Raw genomic sequence first — 17,096 nt, forward strand, 5'->3', positions numbered from 1 at the left:
CCCCCCCTCCACTCCCCCCGCCGCCTGCCCCGCTCCGCACCCTCGCACGCACGCGCGCGCCAGACGCATGGCACCCTCGCACTGCCTTCCCACACCTCCCCTCCCGACATGATGACCGCGGCCGGCGACGGGCCGGACGCCGGCGCCGAGCCGGCGCATCGGAGACCCCGGTCGCCGCCACCGCCGCCACCGCCGGCGCCGGCCTGCACGACGCCGGCGGCGCCCCCCCGGGCGCGGCCCAGCCGGCCGGCGCCTCCCCCCCCGGCCCAGCCGGCCGGCGCCCCATCTCCCCTCCTGGCCCGCGAGGAGGACCTCTTCTCGGAATGGGCCCCGCCGACGGCCGGCCCGGCGGCGGCCCCCGGGTCGGCGGCCGGCGCTCCCCCCTCGGCGGCCGACGACTTCGTCCTGCTGCAGCTCCTCGGGTCCGGGTCCTCCGGGCACGTCTTCCGGGCTCTGCACCGGCCCTCCTCCTGCCTGGTGGCCGTCAAGCTCGTGGGCATGGACTCCTTCTCGGACCCGGGCTCTTCCCTCCCGGCGGCCGGCCTGCCCCCGGCCTACTCGCTGCCGGTGGACTCCATCGGCGGCTTCTCCGACGTCCTGCGCGAGGTGGCCATCCACCGCATGCTCAACCTCCCGCAGGTGGTCCGTCTCCTGGGGGCCTATACCATCTCCGGCCCGGTGGCCTTTTGTACGGACTTCCCCGGCGTGGCCGGCTGCTATGACCGGCCGCTTGCCGTGGAGTACCGCTCGGTCGGCGTGTGTGTCATGCTGGTCATGGAGGATCTCTCCTGCTCCGCGCAAGACCTGGTGCGCTACATGCGCGCACACGTGCCACAGGGCTTGATCCCCTTCTCTCCCCGCCCCTCCCCCCTTCGCTTCACCTGACCGCCCCGCCTCCGGTTTCCCCCTCCCCTCCGGACTTGCTCGCTCCCTGTGCCCGGTCCTGCCTCCTCCTGTAGCTCTCGGCCGGTGGTCCGCTCAAGGAAAGCGACATCGCCGCCATCCTACGCGAGACAGTCATCGGTGCGCGCCTGTTTTGCGGTGTTCCATTTGCCGCCGGCCCGCTCGCCGCTCCCCCGCCCCCTGACCATCCCCCCTGCCCGCCGCGTGCCGCCACAGCCCTCGACTACCTCCACAGCAACCAGATCATCCATCGCGACGTCAAGGGTGCGCACACACCTCCTCCGGCCCGGCCTCGCCGACCCCTCTCGCCAGGCACACTCACCCTCCCCTCGGCACTTGGCCCCCTCCAGCCTCCAACATCCTCCTCTCGGCCGACGGCGCCGTCAAGCTGGCGGACTTCGGCGTGTCGGTGGACCTGGCCGCCTCCGGAGCGCCGCCCCCCGAGGCGGTCCCCAACACCGGGGCGGCGTCGGCCCCGGCGGCCGTGCGCCGCCACCGCCGCCGCGCCGGCTCCTTCGTCGGCACCCCCTACTGGATGTCGCCCGAGGTGGCCCGGCTCAAGTCCTCGCCCGGCACCTACAGCGAAGCAGTGCGTGCCCTTGCGTCCCCCCCCCCCCCCCCCCTCCCCCCCCCCCCCCCCCCCCCCCCCCCCCCCCCCCCCCCCCCCTCCACCTCACCACCCACACGCCCTCACCTCCGCCACGCGACTCGTCGCCCCGCAAAAAAACAACAAACCGGCCGCCGCTGGCCGACCTGGACCCGGCCGCTGCCCTGGCCCTGATCGAGGGCGGCGTGACGGCCGCCGTGTCGGCCGCCGGGCCGCACCACCACCCCGGGCCCGGGGCCGTCGGGTCGCCGGTCCCCGGGGCCGGGGCCATCGGGTCCCCGGCCGCCGGGCCCGGGGGCGTCCCGCCCTCGGCCGCCGCGCACCTGGCCGCCGACATGCACCACCCCTTCGCCGGGCCGGGCTCCATGGGGCTGGGCCCGATGGCCGCCGGCCCGATGGGCCCCGGCAGCGGCGACCCCGCCGACCGGGTCTTCTCCGACCGGTCGCTCGATCTCCCGGCGCAGGCCCTCTCGCCGGCGGTGCGGCTGTCGCGCACCTTCCGCTCCTTCGTGGCCGCCTGCCTGGTCTACCAGTCGGAATGGGTATGCCCCCGCCGGGCCTTCGCACCCCCCCCCCCCCTGCCTGCCTGCCTGCCTGCCCTTTTTCCTCCCCCCCCACACCGCCGGTCCTGACACACCCGCCAAACGCCGGGCCCCGCACAGCGCCCCTCCATGCGCGCGCTCCTCTCGCATCCCTTCCTGAAGCGGGGCCGCCTGCTCGGGCGTTCCAGCCGGCCGCCGCACCCGGTCCCAGCGGACTTGGCGCACCATGCGCCGGCCTTCGGGGCCTCGCTGTCCCGGCCGCCGGCCGGGGTCACCCCCCTGGCCATGGAGCCCCTCTTTTCCGTGCCCTCCGGCAAGCTCGGCCGTCTGGTGCAGCTGCTGGCCCGGCCGGGCCACTCGCTGGCCCTCGGGGAGAGCGCCGCGGCGGCTGCCCGGCCACCGGCCCCGGCGCCCCTGCCGGCCGGCGGCGCCCCTCCACCGGCCGGCCAGGCCGGCGCGGGCCTTCCCCCTGCCGGCGCGGCGCCCTCGCTGGCCAGCGCCTCCACCTCGGCCATGAGCATCATCTCCGAACGCGAGGAGGAGGAGGAGGAGCAGGAGGATGCCCCCAAGGCGGCGGCCCCGGCCGTCGAGGCCCCGGCCCCCGAGCAGGCCCCCCGGTCCGCCGCCAATCTCACCATCCGCTCGACCCTCCTGGAGTCCCCGCCGCCGGGCCTCGCCGACACCGGCCCCAATGGCGATGCCACCCCATCCGCCGGGCACGGCCTGGCCGATGGCCCGCCCCTGTCCATGGCATCCAGCCCCCTGGCCCTCTCATCGCCGGCTCTCATGATCACCAGCACCGCCGCCGGGGCCGGGGCCGCCTCGGCCGTCGATGAGCGGCCCCCCTCGCCCTCGCCCCTGGGCCCGGCCCCGGCCTTCGATGATGCCCTCGCCGGGGGGATACCTCCTCCCTGCGGGGCGGCTGCCGATGCCCCGGGCCCGGCCGAGGCCGATGCATGCCCCGGGGCCGGGCCCCCGCCAGGGGCCGACGTCGGCCCCGGCGGCCCGGGCGCGGGCCTCCTGTCCCCGGCGGCCTCGCTCCCGGGGTTCAGCCTGCTGGCCGACTCGCCGGAGCTCCTGCTCACGGTCGCCCACGAGCTGGCCACCAGCCAGCACGACGGGGGGCCGGCCCACCTGCTGCCCCGCCGGCATCATGCCCCCCCGCCGAGCTTCTATCCCGGCACCTTCCCCTTCGACCATGGGCGGGGCCCGGCCGGGGGCCCGGGGCCCGGCGGCAGTCGCCGCCCCCGCGACGGCCCGCCGGCCGCCACGATGGCTCGCCCGCTGGCGGCCGGGCGGCCGTCGGCCACGGCCGGCGACATCCCCGGCCTGTCGGCCGCCCCGGCGGCAGGGGTGTCCACCAGCCGGGCCCTCTCCTTCGACCTGTGGATGCAGGCCCTCCGGCCGGCCCTCCGGCGTCTGAAGGAGACCGTCAGCTCGCCGCACCTGATGTCCGTCAATGCCATCTACTCGCTCTTCGAGGAGATCTCCCTCCGCGACCCGACCATCATCGGGGCCCTGGTGGAGCTGGTCTTCACGGCGGTCGTCTCGTCGGAGGGCCTGCTGGCGGCCCTGTGGTCGGTGGTGCCGGCCGTCGGGGGGCATGCGCCGGCCGCCGGCGGCCCCGCCGCCGGCCCCGGGCCCCGGGCCCCGGTCCCGGCATCCAGCTCCTTCCCCGAGGCGCTGCTCACCGCGCAGCACATGCACCCGGCCCGGGGCCCGGCCCCCCCCGGCGGTGCCGCATCCCACGGCCCGCACCAGTTCCACACCTATGCCTCGGCCAAGGACGCGCGGTCGACTTTCGGGGCTCGCAGCGGCGGCGGCGGCGGCGGCGGCGGCGCCGGGCGCGCCTTCCTGCGCGCCCCGCACGCCATCCCGGCCGGGCCGCGGACCCCGCAGACTCCCCCCCATGGCCGCCACCCGCACCCGCACCCGTACCACCTGCAGCCGCCGCCGCACTCTCCCTACGCGGTTCACCACCACCCGCACCACCATCCCCACCCGCACCACCCGCACCACCCGCACCACCCGCACCACCTGCACCACCCGCACCACCCGCATGCTCTGCAGTCGTCGCCCATGCACTCGCACCTCGGCGGACCGGCCGGGCCCGGGGCCGGCGCGGGGGCCGGGGCTGCCGCCGCCGGGCGCCACGCCGCCGGCCCGGCCCCCGGCCAGACATCCCCCCACCAGTTTGCCCACGTCTACCGCCGGCGCCAGCAGTCCCTGACGTCCTCTTCGCCCTGGCTGGCCGCCGGGGCCGGGTCTTCCGGCGGGTCTTCCTCCTCGCCGGTGTCCGCGGGCGGGGTGTCCCCGTCGCTGGTGTTGCCGGGCCCGGCCGCGGCCGCGGCCGTCGCCGGGTCCGGCTACAACATGGCCCGGCGCAGTTCGGCCGGGCCCTTCCCGCCGGGGCTCAATCCGTCGGTGACCGCCGCCCTCGGCGGCCTGGCGGGCGGCCACGGCCCGGGGGTGCCGCCCCTGGCGGCCTCGGTCAGCGCCTCGGCCTCGCTGTCGTCGCTGTCGTCGCTGGGGCCGGCCGGCGGCGGCGGCGGCCTCCCCTCCGACAGCCTGCCCCCCCCGGGGCCCGGCCAGCCGGCCGTCCGGTACTGCGGGACCTGGTCGGCTCCGAGCTCGGCGTCCCCCTCGGGGCTGGCCCCGCCGCCGAATGCCGCGGCCCCTGGCCCCGGGCCGGCGATGGTCGGGTGTTTCCCGGGCCCGGGCCCGGGCCCGGGCCCCGGGGCCTGGTCGCGGTCCTGGTCCACGCCGACCCCCTCGCCCTCGGCCTCCAGCTGGCGCCTGGCTCCCTCCCCGATGGCCGGGACCACCGGGGCGGATGGGGCCCCCTCGGCCGGCACCCCGCCCGGGGTCGTGGTCCCGGGGCTGTCGACGTCCGATTTGATCGGCGGGCCCTCGTCGCCCAAGCCCCCGGCCGGGCCGACCACGCCGCCCTCGCCCTCGCGCTCGGCCGACCTGGGCTCCCACTGGCCGGCGGCCGGCAGCCTCGCCGGCGCCCCCTCGGCCGCGGGGCTGATCCCCGGGCTGGCGGCCGGGCCACATCCCGCCGGTGCGGGCTTCCACCCCGGTGTCGGCGGGGGCGGCGGGGGCGGCGGCCTGGGGCCTCCCTCCCCGCGGTCGTCCCTCGCCGCCGATGCGGCGCCCTTCTTTTCGTCGCACCGGCCGCGGCCGCACTCCATCTCCCTGCTGCCGTCGACCACTCCCCCTCGTACGACCTCCGCGCCCTTGCGATCCGGCTCTCTTTGTCGCTCTTTGTCGCTCTTTGTCGCTCTTTGTCTCTCCTTGTCCCTCTTTGTCGCTCTTTGTCCCTCTTTGTCCCTCTTTGTCCCTCTTTGTCCCTCTTTGTCCCTCTTTGTCTCTGTTTATCTCCCCCTCCCCCTCCCCCCCCCCCTCTCTCTTACTCCTCCTCCGTGCATCGCTGACCCCCATCCCCCTCGCGCCGGCATTGCCCCGTGCCCCAGACATCATCCCCTCGGCCGCGCACTTCGCCGGCGGATACTCCCCCTCGGCCACGGTCGCACCGCCCCCGGTCCCGGGCATGGAATGGCACTCGTCTGTGGCGCGCGTGCGCTCCGCCTCGCAGTCCGAGTCGCTGGAGTATGGCACCCCGACCACCGGGCGTGCCGGGCCGGCCCCCGGGCCGCGGTTCCTCACCCTCCGCCGCGAGACGGCCGGTGGCCCGGGCACCGCCTCTTCGTTGGCCTCGTCGCCGCCCTTCCTGCCCCAGTGCGTTGGCCCCTCTTGCCCCTCTCACGGCCCCCCCCCCCCCCCCCCCCCCCCCCCTCTAAACAGGCATCCGACAGTGCGGTGCCCCCCCCCCCCCGCCACTCACGCCTGCCTGCCCATCCCCGGGAATCCGCCTCTTCCTTGCCTGGCCGGCAGAATCTCGCCCCGTGGCGGCTTGCTGCCGGGCAATTCACCCCGATCGCGACCGATTTCGGTGGCCAGCGGCCTGCGCCCCGGCACCGCCACCTCGCCGAGCTCCTCCTCGCCTGGTGGTGCCGCGGCCGGCGGGACCCCCACCCTCGGAGCCGGGCGCTTCAGTTCCCTCTACCGGCCGCGTAGCGTGGATCCGGTGGGCGGCGAGCCGCTGGCCGGCCCGTTGCCCACATCGGCCTCGGCCTCGGCCATCGTCAATGTCGCGGCCCCGGTCCCCACGGCGTGGCCCCCGCCGCCGGCTTCCGCCGCCGCCGCCGCCGCCGCCGCCGGCACGCTCATCACCTGCGACGATGTCGACCAGGCCGACAGTCATGCGGCCGCGCCGCCGGTCGCCGGTCCTCCGACCATGGCCGATACGGGTCCGGATGCCGGCGCCGCCACCCCCCCGGCGGCGCACCCCCGGCGCCAGGCCAACGCCTCGCTCACGCGCGTGGCCAAGCCCCCCCCGCCGCTGAAGATCTTCCCCGGCGACTTCGCCATGGGCCTGCCCCGGTCGCTTTCGTCGCCCGGTCACGATGACAGCCCCTCGCCCATCCCGCCCCCGGGGTCGTCGACCGCCTCCCCGCGCGCCGGGCCACCGGCGGGCCCTCCCCCCTGTGCATTCTGCGAGAGTGTGCGCCTGGCCGGCGCCAGCACCACCCCGGCCGGGTGCGTGGCTTGTGCCGGGGCCGGCCCGGGCCGCGATGCGCCGGCCGCCCCGGCCGCCGCCGACCCGTCGGCCTCCACGGCCCCGGTCCGCCACTACTCCCACCCCCACCACCTGCAGCCGCTCTTCCCGCACTCCTTCCAGGCGCCGGGGCCCGCCGGCGGCACGACCACCTGCCGCGATGTGATGGACTTCCCCCCCGGCGCCGGCGCGGTTGCCATCTCGCCGCTGGTCACCTCGCACCCGCACAACGCCCACCTCCAGCTTCACACCCGCGCGACGACGGCCCTCCGCCCGCCGCCGCCGGCCCACCCGAGGACATAGAGCGCATGCGCGAACATGCGCGCGCGCGCCTCCTCACCCCCCCCTGTATATTATCCCCATGTCTCTCTCTCCCCCCCCCTGATACACATCCTCCCTTGTTTGACTTTGACACCGTTCCCCTGTTGTCGGCATTTGTCCACACGGGCCCGGCGCGTGCACATGCGACCGGCGGCAGGGCAGGGGGAGGGGAAGCACGCAGGAGTGGGCGCGGCCGCCTGTCAGGCCTTGTCATCGGGCGGCGGGCAGGCCTCCACCGGCAAATTCAGCGTGGCCCACAGGTTCAGGCCCCCCTGCAGGGAGATGGCCCGGGTGAAGCCCGCATCGCGGAGGATCTGCGCCCCGGTCAGGGACCGCACGCCAGCCTGGCAGCTGACCACGATGGGCACCTCGCGCGGGGAGATCCCCGGCTCGGCATGGCTGCTGCTCAGGGGGAAGCCCCGCTGGCGGGCGTGCTCCCGCACCAGGTCCAGCATCAGCTGCCGGTCCTGGAGCTGCTCCATGCTCAGCGGCACGGCTCCCGGCAGCCGGAGCGCCTGGCGCGCAGGCATCGGCCGGACGTCCAGCAGCAGGGCCTGCCACGGGCCGTCATTGTGCAGCGCCGCGCGGGCCAGGAGCGGGGTGATCTCCGCCGGGGCCGGCTCCGCAGGCTCCAGCAGCTGGTCCACCGCCGCCAGGCTGAAGTACCGATGCCGGTCGTGGAACTGCAGCAGGGCGTGCTCCAGGGTCGGCAGGCTGGCCGGCTGGCCGGACGGCCCGGCCGCCTGGTCGGCCAGCTCCTCCACCGCGTCGGCGTAGTAGCTCTCCAGGGCGTCGACCGTGCGCGGCACGGCCGCCTCCGTCCACGGGGCCAGGCTCCCGGGCGAGCCGCTTGCCGAGGAGAACCCGGCCGCCGCCGACCGTGCCGTGAGCCCGGCGAGCGAGCGCCCAGCGCGCATGGCAGCCTTCATGCCCGTCGAGCGGGGGGGGGGGGGGGGGGGGGGGGGGGGGGGGGGCGGCGGGGGGCGGGGGGGGAGGGCGGGGAGGCAGGGAGCAGGGGGGGGGAGTGGGGTGGGGGGGGGGGGGGGGGGAGGGGGGGGGGGGGGGGGGGGGGGGGGGGGCGGGGGGGGGGCCGCAGGCACGGCGGGTCTACGAGGTGCCGCACACATGCTCCGGGCTGGTGTCACGGCGCCAGCACAAGTACGTGCAGGCCAGGCGAACCAGGTGCACCAGCTCCGGGTCATGGTGCGCCAGGCGGATGTCCAGCACCGGGCTGTCGATCTCCATGCTGCTGCTGCTGCCGCTGGCAATCGCGGCGGCGGCCGCCTCGGCCGCCGCGTCAACCGGCAAATCGGCCGGCCCGCCGGTGTTGACCACCGTCCCGAAGCAGGACCCCAGGCAATTGGTGGTGTCGAAGCGCGCGAAAAAACCGTGCACCAGGTCACGGCCGACTGGCCCGAGCGCCGCCCCCGGGGGGAGGTAGCATGTCAGCAAGCGGCCGCCACAAGGGGGGACATAGAAGGGCGGCGAAGGGCAAAAGGCGGCAGAGCAGAGAGAGAGAGAGAGAGCGCGCGAGAGAGGCAGAGCAAGGCACAAGGGCGCCAAAGGACGCACGAGCATCCACCAGGCAGTCCAGCACCCGGCGCCGGTCAAGGCGCAGCGCCGTCAGGGCCCGGTGCGACGCGGCACTGGCCGCGCATGAGGCCGACGTGGCGGTGAAGGGCTCGGTCGGGGCCCGGCCCGAGGCGGCCCCCCCACCGGGGGAGCCCTCGTCGTCATCCGGCCCGGCCGCCCCGAAGAGGTTGCCGACCAGGCGCTCCGGGGCCACCACCGGCGACGAGGCGAACCCCCCCGCGTCCGGGCAGCGCGCAGAAGAGCCGCCCCGCCGGACGCCCAGCGCCTGGCGGAAGCCCTGGTCCCCCTCGGCCGAGCCGAAAAGCGCCCGGAGGAAGGCCTGCCGCACGGAGGCCACCGGCTCCAACAGCAGCATCGGCGACACCGGGGCCCACAGGTCCACCAGCAGGGCCCGGCGCAGGGCGGCCACCGGCTCGGGCCCGACCACCCCGAGGCTGGCCAGCAGGCCCGGGTCCGCGGCCAGGCGGATCGCCCGCGCCAGCCCCGTCCACACATGGTCCCGGTGCGAGTAATCCGGCGACTGGAGCAACGAGGCGAACACCCGCCAGTAGAGACGCCCATTGCACCGGCCCGGCGCCGGGGCAAAGGGCTCCTCCTTGTGCCCGGCAAAGCCGGCGCACTTGTCAAAGCGCGGGTCGCACACCGGCCCGGCCCCGGCCCGATCCGGGCCCGGCCACAAGGCCGCCGCCCATGCACCCGGGTCACGCGGCAGCGGCGGGGGCAGCTCGCCGGCCGGGTCCTCGGCCGCCGGGGCGGTCGCCGCGCGCTCCCCCCCGGCCCCGGTGCCCGGCATGCCGCCGGCAAAGAGCAGCGGGATGAAGTGCTCCCGCGCGTGGCCGGCATACCGCAGGATGAGCACCGGCAGCAGCCACTGAACCACGCGCGCCTTGACCGCGGCGATCGGATCGAACAGCAGCAGCCCCAGCCCCAGCTGCAGGAGGGTCAGCTCCGTGCGCCGGAGCAGGCGGAAGGCGTGCTGCGCGGCCGGCGGCATCCCGGCCGGCCGGCACTCCCGGCACTGTTGGTCGCCCTCGTCCGGCGAGGCGCCGGGCGCCGAGTCGGCCCGCACGAAGTCCCGCGGGCTCGGCATCCCGGCCCAGAAGGCCGCCAGGGCCAGTTGGCTAGGGTGCACGCGGCCAAGCGCGAAGGGGTGGCATTCATGCGAGTGGGCGATGGCGCGGAGCAGGGGTCAACAACGAGGAGGGGGACTGGCGGCGGGGAAGGGAGGAGAGGGCAAAGAGAGAGAGAGAGAGAGGAGCGGCGAGGAGGAGGGAGAGACTGAAATAGAAAGAGGGACACGGAGGGGCAGACACAAGGACACAAAGTCACAGCGAAAGGAACACCGGCGCGATACGCACTCAACCAGCACCAGCCGCTGCTCCCAGTCCCAGTACGGCAGCACCGACTTGCCCGGAGCCGGATGCCCGCCATTGGTGGCCCGGGCGGCAAAGAGGCTGAACACCCCGCGATAGGCTCGCTGCACCACGAAGCGCAGAGCCCCTTCCGCGCGGAAGACCCGGCCGACCGCGTCGGCGGCCCCGGCGCCAGGGCCCCCCCCGGGCCCGGCGAAGAGGCTGAACCCCATCAGGGCCAGCCCCTGCAGGGCGGCATTCGAGGTGGCCGTGCTGGAGGTGCCCATCAGATTGCTGGACACATTCTCCGGGCGGGTGACCAGCGGCGGGGGGATGGCCGCATCGCGAGCCATGCTCCCCAGTCGCAGGGGGATCACCACGGCCGGGTCGAAGGCCGTCGTCGACCGGAAGGCCAGGAGCTCCCCGCCGGAGCAACACAGCAGCGGATAGTCCAGGTAGCTGGCCCGCGCGCCGGGGCCCATGGCCCGGGCCACCGCCTGGCACCGGTGACACCCGGCCCGGATGAAGGCCGCCTTCACCGGCAGCAGGAGCTGGTCGAAGGCCGGAGCCAGGGCCCCGGCGAAGCGCCACACCCCGGGCCCGGGGCCCGGGCCCCGGTGGCCGGCCACCAGGGCCAGGATGTGCGCCACCACCGGCAGGCAGGCCGCCAGCACTTGGTTCACATCCGACGAGGGGGTGGCCGCGGTCAGGCGCGTGGCCGCCAGCTCCCCCAGCGTCGGGTGCAAGGAGGGCAGGCGCCCGGCCGGGGCCGAGCCCGTGCTCGCGCCCGGGCCCATGGCCGCCGGCCGCCCGGCAAAGCACTCCCGCAAAAATTGATTCAAGCTGATCAGCGGCGGCGGGTCCCCGGTGCCCGGGCTCGGCCCCGGCAAGACCGCCCCGTGCCACAGAGCCCGGGCCAGCTCCGGCCCGGCCGCATCTCCCCCCGCACACCGGGCCGCCAGCGAGAAGAAGGTCCGCATGTCGCCCGGGGCTCCGCCCGGCAGGGGGCACCGCTCGGCCAGCAGCACCAGCAGCAGCGCCGGGAGGGCCCGCGCCGAGCCCAGCACGGTGGCGCTGTCGCCGGAGTCGCGCGTCGAGACCATCAGCGCCCGCAAGCGCTCCGGCAGGGTCTACATGGTGTGTCCGGGCGCCAGACAGCCCGGGCGTCGGGGGAAGGGGCGGGGGCGGGGGGGGGGGGGGGGGGGGCAACCAAACCCCCAGGCAGGCGAGGCGAGGGCAAAGTCCCCGGCACACGGTCGACGACAAGGAGGTCAGTCCCACCTGGGCGGGGAGGAAGAGCAAAAGGGAAAGAAGGAACAAGGACAAGGCTGCACGCCGGGCGTCAGCCGCCCCTGCCCGCCGCCTCGCCGCCCATGCGGGCACAACACGGCGAGGGGGGCCGCAACCGACGCACATGGCCAAAGAAGGACCCGATCACCGGGCCCAAGGACAGGCTGGCCGCGGCTTGGCGCACGGGCCGGCTGCGCTCGCGATCGAAGGACACCAGCTGCTCCAGCAGCCCGGGGATGATGCGCTCACGCAGGGAGGGGCTCACTGCGCGCCCGGCAGGAGGCCCGGGCAAACGTGTCAGCAGCTCACCGGAACACCGGCATCAAAAGGCAGGCGCGAGGGAGGGGGGAGGGCAACACGCACATGCAGCTGACACGGCCCCGAGCAGGGTGGCCGCCGAGCGCTTTACGCCCCAGATGGGGTCCCCGCAGAGGAGCCGGAAATAGGGGAGCTACCGGTCGGCACACCGCCAGGCGCGAAGGACAGAGGGAGGGAACCGGGCGAAAGCCGGGCGAACACATGTGTGGCGACGTTAGACCATGCCCAGGGGCCACGGCGTGTGGCGGGCGCCGGCGGCGGAGTGCCCCCGGAGGACAGGCAGGGCGGCGGGGGGGGGGGGGGGGGGACCGGGCAACAGCCGCGCAGGCAGACGGCGGCCGGAAGGCGGGGGGGAAAAAAAAAGGACATCGCGCAAGCTTCGCACCAGGAAGTCCTCGAAGAAGCGCGTGCACACGCGCCCGGCCACGGCGGCGATCAGCTCGGCCAGGGCCGCGCGCGACCGGTGCGACCAGCCGGAGGCCGACTTCTGCGGGAAGTCCGCCACCGCCAGCCACTCCTCCTGGGTCAGATGCCGCGATTGGAGCAGGCGCTCGGTCTGCGACAGGGTGGCCTGCGGATCGGCCCCGGCCGCCGGCGGCCGGAGGTGCTGCGACAGGGCCGGGCAGTGGCATGGCGCCCGGGCGTGGGCTTCCAGGTCCTCGTCCGAGGCCACCAGTGCCGGGCCGCGGGCCGGGTCGGCCGTGGCCAGCCCGGGCCCGGTGGCCGTGCCGCCGCCGCCGCCGCCGCCGCTGGCCGATCCGCGGGCCAGCTCCACGCGGAAGATCCCGAGCAGCGGCTGGACCGGGCACGAAAAGGCACACTCATGCAGTGGCCGGCCATAGATGGTCATCTGCGTGGCCAGGAACACCAGCGACCGGAGGGCGCGCTCGCGCAAGAAGGCCCCGCCAGCTGGTTCGGCCGTCGCCAGGTCCCGGCACACGGCACAGCACTCGGCCGCGGTGGCCGGCCCCGGGACCGGGTCGTCGGTTTCCACCGTCCGCCGGGGCAGCAGCCGCGGGATGGCGGCCACGAGAGACTGCGCCGGCAAGGCATCCAGCCAGGGCGCCGGGCGGGGGACCGTGCGCAGGCAGCGAGCGGCGAGACACGCGGCGCATGCCGTTCGCCGGGCCGTGAGGCAGGTGGATGACAGACGCGCAAGAAATGCGCAGCAATGGAAGAAGGAGAGAAACGAGCGAAGAGAGAAGAAACATAGGGGGAGGGAGAAAGATGAGTGCACGCAAGAAGGGCAGCCCCGAAGGAGAGACAGAGAGAGAGGGAGGGAGCACATGCAAGCGCCCGAGCGAGACAGGCCCATGGGCCAGCCATGCCACCGCGTGTCAGTCGAGCGCGCCACGACATGCAAGCAGCGCAATGGAACCGGTCCCATAGACACACACACACACACACACACACACACACACACACGCACCAGCAGAGTGACAGTCACCGACTCCATGCGCGTGTTCCGGCGCGAGTCCGAGCCCCCCGGCCCCGGGCCGATGGCCAGCGACAGGGCGCTCGCCTCGCGCCCCACCGGGAAGGGCGGAATCACAAACGACCCGTCGGCATCATGGTAGGGCCCCGGGGCCGAGCGCTCCCAGTCCGGCACCCCGGGCAGCGGGCACGCCGCCAGGGCGGCCACAAACTCCGGCACAATGACCGTCGTCAGGAGGAAGTCAAAGAGCCCCCGCTGCGCCGGGCCCGGCAGGACCACCAGCCCATCGGCCGAGCCGCCGACCACCGCCGGCGCGCCCGCCGCCGAGGCGGCCCGCTGGACATTCAGGTAAAACCCAGCCACCTCGGACTGGAGGACATCCGCCAGGGCCGAGAAGGCCTGCTGCGCGGCCGGCGCCCCGAGGGCCGGGTCGGCCTCGCGCCCGGCCGCCAGCCGCGTCAGGCACCGGGTCACCGTGCGCACCACCTGCAAGCAGCGCACCCGCCACAGCAGAGCCTCATCCAGCTGCCGGGCTCGATGGCCGCCGCCGCCGCACGACACATCCGCCAGGGGGACCACCACGGCCGGCCACAGCGCCGGGTCGGACACCGCCAGCACCGGGCCCCGCGTGGTCGGCAGGTCCATGGCCGCCAGCGAGCAGGCCAGGAACACCCGCAAGGCGCTGGCCGCCAGCTGCGGCAACGATTGCATGGCAAACACCCGGACCAACTTCTTGGCATCAATCACCAGGGCCCCGGCCAGGCAGGGGAGATACACGCGCAGGAGCTGCCGCGCCAGGCGCCGGCGCCACTGCCGCGCCAGCCGGCCCATCCGCGCCCCGGCCTCCGGGTCGAAGTACGGGTTGCCGGGCCCGGGCCCGGCCGGCACATGCGGTGACCGGTCGCCCGGGGCCGAGCCCGAGCCCGGGGCCGAGCCCGAGGCATCGCCCCCGCCCGAGCCCGAGGCATCGCCCCCGCCCGAGCCCGAGCCCGAGACATCGCCCCCGCCCGAGCCCGAGCCCGAGACATCGCCCCCGCCCGAGCCCGAGCCCGAGGCATCGCCCCCGCCCGGGCCCGAGCCCCCGCAGGCATCACACACCCGGCCGAGGCACCCGCCGGACCCGGCGTCGGCCGCCGGCCCGGCGAGGCTCTGCCGCCATGGGCGCCAGGCACACCCGCCGCACAGGCGCTCGGCCGACAGCAGCAGCGCCGCCCGTTCCAGGGCCGCCACCCGGCTGGCGGCGAACTGGAAAAAACGCCCAGCATTCTTGGCCGCATAGTACCGGTAATCCACCATCTTCGGCTCGAAGCACAATTGGCTGAAGACCAATGCGCTGGTGGTGGTCAGCTCGGCCGGCAGGCGGTCCACCCGCCGGCCGACCAGCGCCGCCACCGCCTCGGTCGGGCCGTCCACCGACAGCCCGGCCCCCGACAGGCCGAACCCGCCGGACCCGCCGGGCCCGCCGGGCCCCGGGAACCCAGCCCCACCGAGGGCCCCGGGCGAGGCGATCTTCGACAGCAGCCCCCCGCCCGGGCGAAGGAGCGACTCCACCCCCGGGCGCCCGTGCGCATCCACCGGCAACTGCAGCAGCCCAAAGAGCAGGTCCGCCCGCGAGCAGAGCCCATCTTCGTCTTCGTGCCCATCCTCGGCCGGGTCCCGGCGGGGGTCCTCCTCCCCGGCCGAGGGCGCGCCCCCGTGTGCCGGCGAGGATGGCGACGCCGCGGCGGCGGCGGCGGCGGCGGCGGCGGCGGCGGCTGCTGCTCCGGCCCCCGCCGCCTCATGGTCCTCGGCACCAGGGCACAGGGACGAGGAGCAGCACGGGCCGGGGCCAGGGCCGCCGGCCACTTCCACCGGGACCGCAGTACGCGGCTCGGCCTCCGTGAAGTAGGGCTGATGCGCCAGCGCCGCCAGGATCACCTGCTCGCACTTGTAATTCTGCCCCTCGAGGCACCGGAACCCGGCGATCGGCCGCGTCACATGCAGGAAGCTCGCCAGCCAAACCAGCTCCGAGGTGGCGGTGAAGCGTCGCCGGCGGAAGGTGCGCCGGGGCCGCACAGCGCCGACCCCCGTACCCCCCGGCCCATGGGGCCCGATCATGGTGGCTGCCAGGCCCGCGCCGAGGGGCCCGGAGCCGCCGCCGGCAGACGCCCCCCTGGTCGGGCCGCTGCCCCGGCGCCGGGGCCCCTCACCCAGGTGCCGGCCATGCAGCGGCCCACCGGCCGCCCGCGGCGACAGGGAGCTCACCCCGAAGCCGAGCTCCGCGCCCAGGTGGCTGGTCCCGGCAAACTGGTCGTCCAAGTCCGACAGGCCGTAGTCCGGCAGGTCGTCCGCATCGGCCACCGGCGTGGCGCCAATGCCATCATCGACATCCACATCGTCGCTGCCATCGTCGTCCTCGTCGTCGGGCCCGGCATGGCCGGCCGGGTCGTGGTCGCTGTCGAAGCCCAGCGACCCATCGGTGCCATCCGTCCGGAAGCCCCCGTCGCTGCCGTCATCCCCGGGCTCGAGGTCGCTGTCGCCCTCGCCGCCGCCGCCGCCGCCATCGGACCCGCTGCCCTCCCAGCAGACAATCCCCCCGGCCGGGGTGGTGTCGTCGCGCAGAGGCGGCGCCCCGGTCTCGAAGCGCGACCGCTCCTCGGCCGCCAGGCGCGCACACCCGCACAGGGTCAGGCTCAGGGCCGCCAGCGGCAGGGCAGCCGCCGCCACCGCCGTCGGCGCATGTGCCCGCGGGCACACCAGCCCCTCGAGGCAGACCGCCAGGCCCGGCGTGCCCGGCGTGCCCGGCATCGCCGCCAGCGAGCCCAGGGCCGGGGCTCGTGTCCGCGGCAGCCGGAAGGTGGTCATCGGTGCGTCTAGCCACACGGCCAGCTGCTCCAGCGGGTGGTCGCCCAGGGCCCCGGGCCCGGTGGCCGGGGCCCGGGCTCCCGGCCCGGCAAAGAAGGCCCCCAGGTCCACCCCCAGGTCGATGGAGGCCGCGTCGCCGGCCAGCCCCAGCCCATGCCCGGCGTCGAGCCGGCCGGAAAGCTGGGCCAGCTCGCGCAGGCCGCGCGCCGTGGCCGATGGCTCATCGAGCCCGGCATCCGCCATGCTCAAGTCATCATCGTCCGACGTGGAGGAGGAAAACCCCCCGGGCGAGGGGGCCTCCTCCGGCCCGAGGTCCAGGAAGTAGGACCCGAGGTCGTCCATCGGGCCGAGGCGACGGGAAGGAGAAGATCAATCCCGCGGCAGGGGAGGAGAGGGGGAGGGGGGGGCCGAGCGAAGGGTGTTGTTCGGTGGGGGAGAAGCAGAGAAAAAGAGAGAGAGAGAGAGAGGTGTGGATGGGCAAAGTGCAGGGGAGTTCTCAGCGGAGAGGGGGATGGAGAAAGGTGCCGGCGACCGGGGGATCAGCCAGCTTATGCGGCTGCGCCTGAAAAGGGGATGCCCCTTCCCCGGGCATGCGCGCGCACATGTTGCCCGGACACAAACGGCGCGCCCGCCCAATCGGGCCGGGGGCCGGGGGGCGGGGGCGGGCGATGCCCAAGTGTCCGGGGGCGGGCGGGCGGGCGGGCGGGCGTGGGGGGGACCTCGCCCGGGAACTAGCACCCCGCCCTTCCCCGCGCCCCAGCCGGCGAGAGCACACCACGGCCGACGGCCCCCGGCCCCCCTCATTTGGCCGCCGCCGGGGGGAGAAGCGAGGGGCGAGGGGCCGGGAGGCAATTGCCCCGGGGAAAAAACAGCTCCATTTATTGCACAGACATGCGCGGGGTCCTGAGTCCCCCCGGGGGAGGGGAGGCCCCGGCCGCCGGCGCCGCCGCTCCCTCGGCAACCGGCGGGGGCGGCCGACTCGCCGGCGCATCGCCCCGGGGCGGCGGGGCAGCCCGGCAGCAGCCAGGCAGCTCTTGGATCCCCCCCCCCCCCGAGGGGCCCCGCCCAGCACGCGCCGGCCCGGCCGGGGGCAGAGGCTAGCTAGGGGCGGCCGGCAGGCGCGGTGCACCGAACCCCAACTGCCAACCCAGTTGGAACAGGCCAGGGGCCTGCGGGGGTGCTGTGGACCGGAGGCCCGCTCGGGCCCGGCGACGCCGGCAGGCCGGCCCTCGATACGTTGGAACCCTGAGCCGTCTCCGGCCCCCCCCCC

General features: G+C 75.7%; 3 protein-coding genes across 3 annotated transcripts; 1 reads left to right on the plus strand and 2 right to left on the minus strand.

Moving 5' to 3' along the window:
• Positions 1–111: 111 nt before the first annotated feature.
• On the plus strand, positions 112–6,976 carry H696_06004 (STE/STE20 protein kinase; the record flags this gene model as incomplete). The annotated part of the gene is made up of 8 exons (XM_009499770.1): positions 112–807; positions 960–1,023; positions 1,120–1,167; positions 1,254–1,492; positions 1,690–2,052; positions 2,173–5,275; positions 5,529–5,793; positions 5,950–6,976. 8 exons carry the CDS (start codon positions 112–114, stop codon positions 6,974–6,976), a joined length of 5,805 nt encoding a protein of 1,934 aa, XP_009498045.1.
• A 218-nt stretch (positions 6,977–7,194) lies between these two features.
• H696_06005 (hypothetical protein) lies at positions 7,195–7,923 on the minus strand (the record flags this gene model as incomplete). Its single annotated transcript, XM_009499771.1, has 1 exon — positions 7,195–7,923. The coding sequence occupies one exon, from the start codon at positions 7,921–7,923 to the stop codon at positions 7,195–7,197; it is 729 nt and encodes a 242-aa protein (XP_009498046.1).
• A 146-nt stretch (positions 7,924–8,069) lies between these two features.
• On the minus strand, positions 8,070–16,220 carry H696_06006 (hypothetical protein). The gene is made up of 7 exons (XM_009499772.1): positions 12,977–16,220; positions 11,933–12,583; positions 11,593–11,680; positions 11,354–11,493; positions 9,946–11,069; positions 8,567–9,708; positions 8,070–8,403 (listed from the first exon to the last, which is right to left on the minus strand). Exons 1-7 carry the CDS (start codon positions 16,166–16,168, stop codon positions 8,102–8,104), a joined length of 6,639 nt encoding a protein of 2,212 aa, XP_009498047.1. The 5' UTR covers positions 16,169–16,220; the 3' UTR covers positions 8,070–8,101.
• Positions 16,221–17,096: the final 876 nt, after the last annotated feature.

The sequence above is a fragment of the Fonticula alba genome (assembly GCF_000388065.1).
Source record: "Fonticula alba strain ATCC 38817 unplaced genomic scaffold supercont2.17, whole genome shotgun sequence".
NCBI classification, from domain to species: Eukaryota; order Rotosphaerida; family Fonticulaceae; genus Fonticula; species Fonticula alba.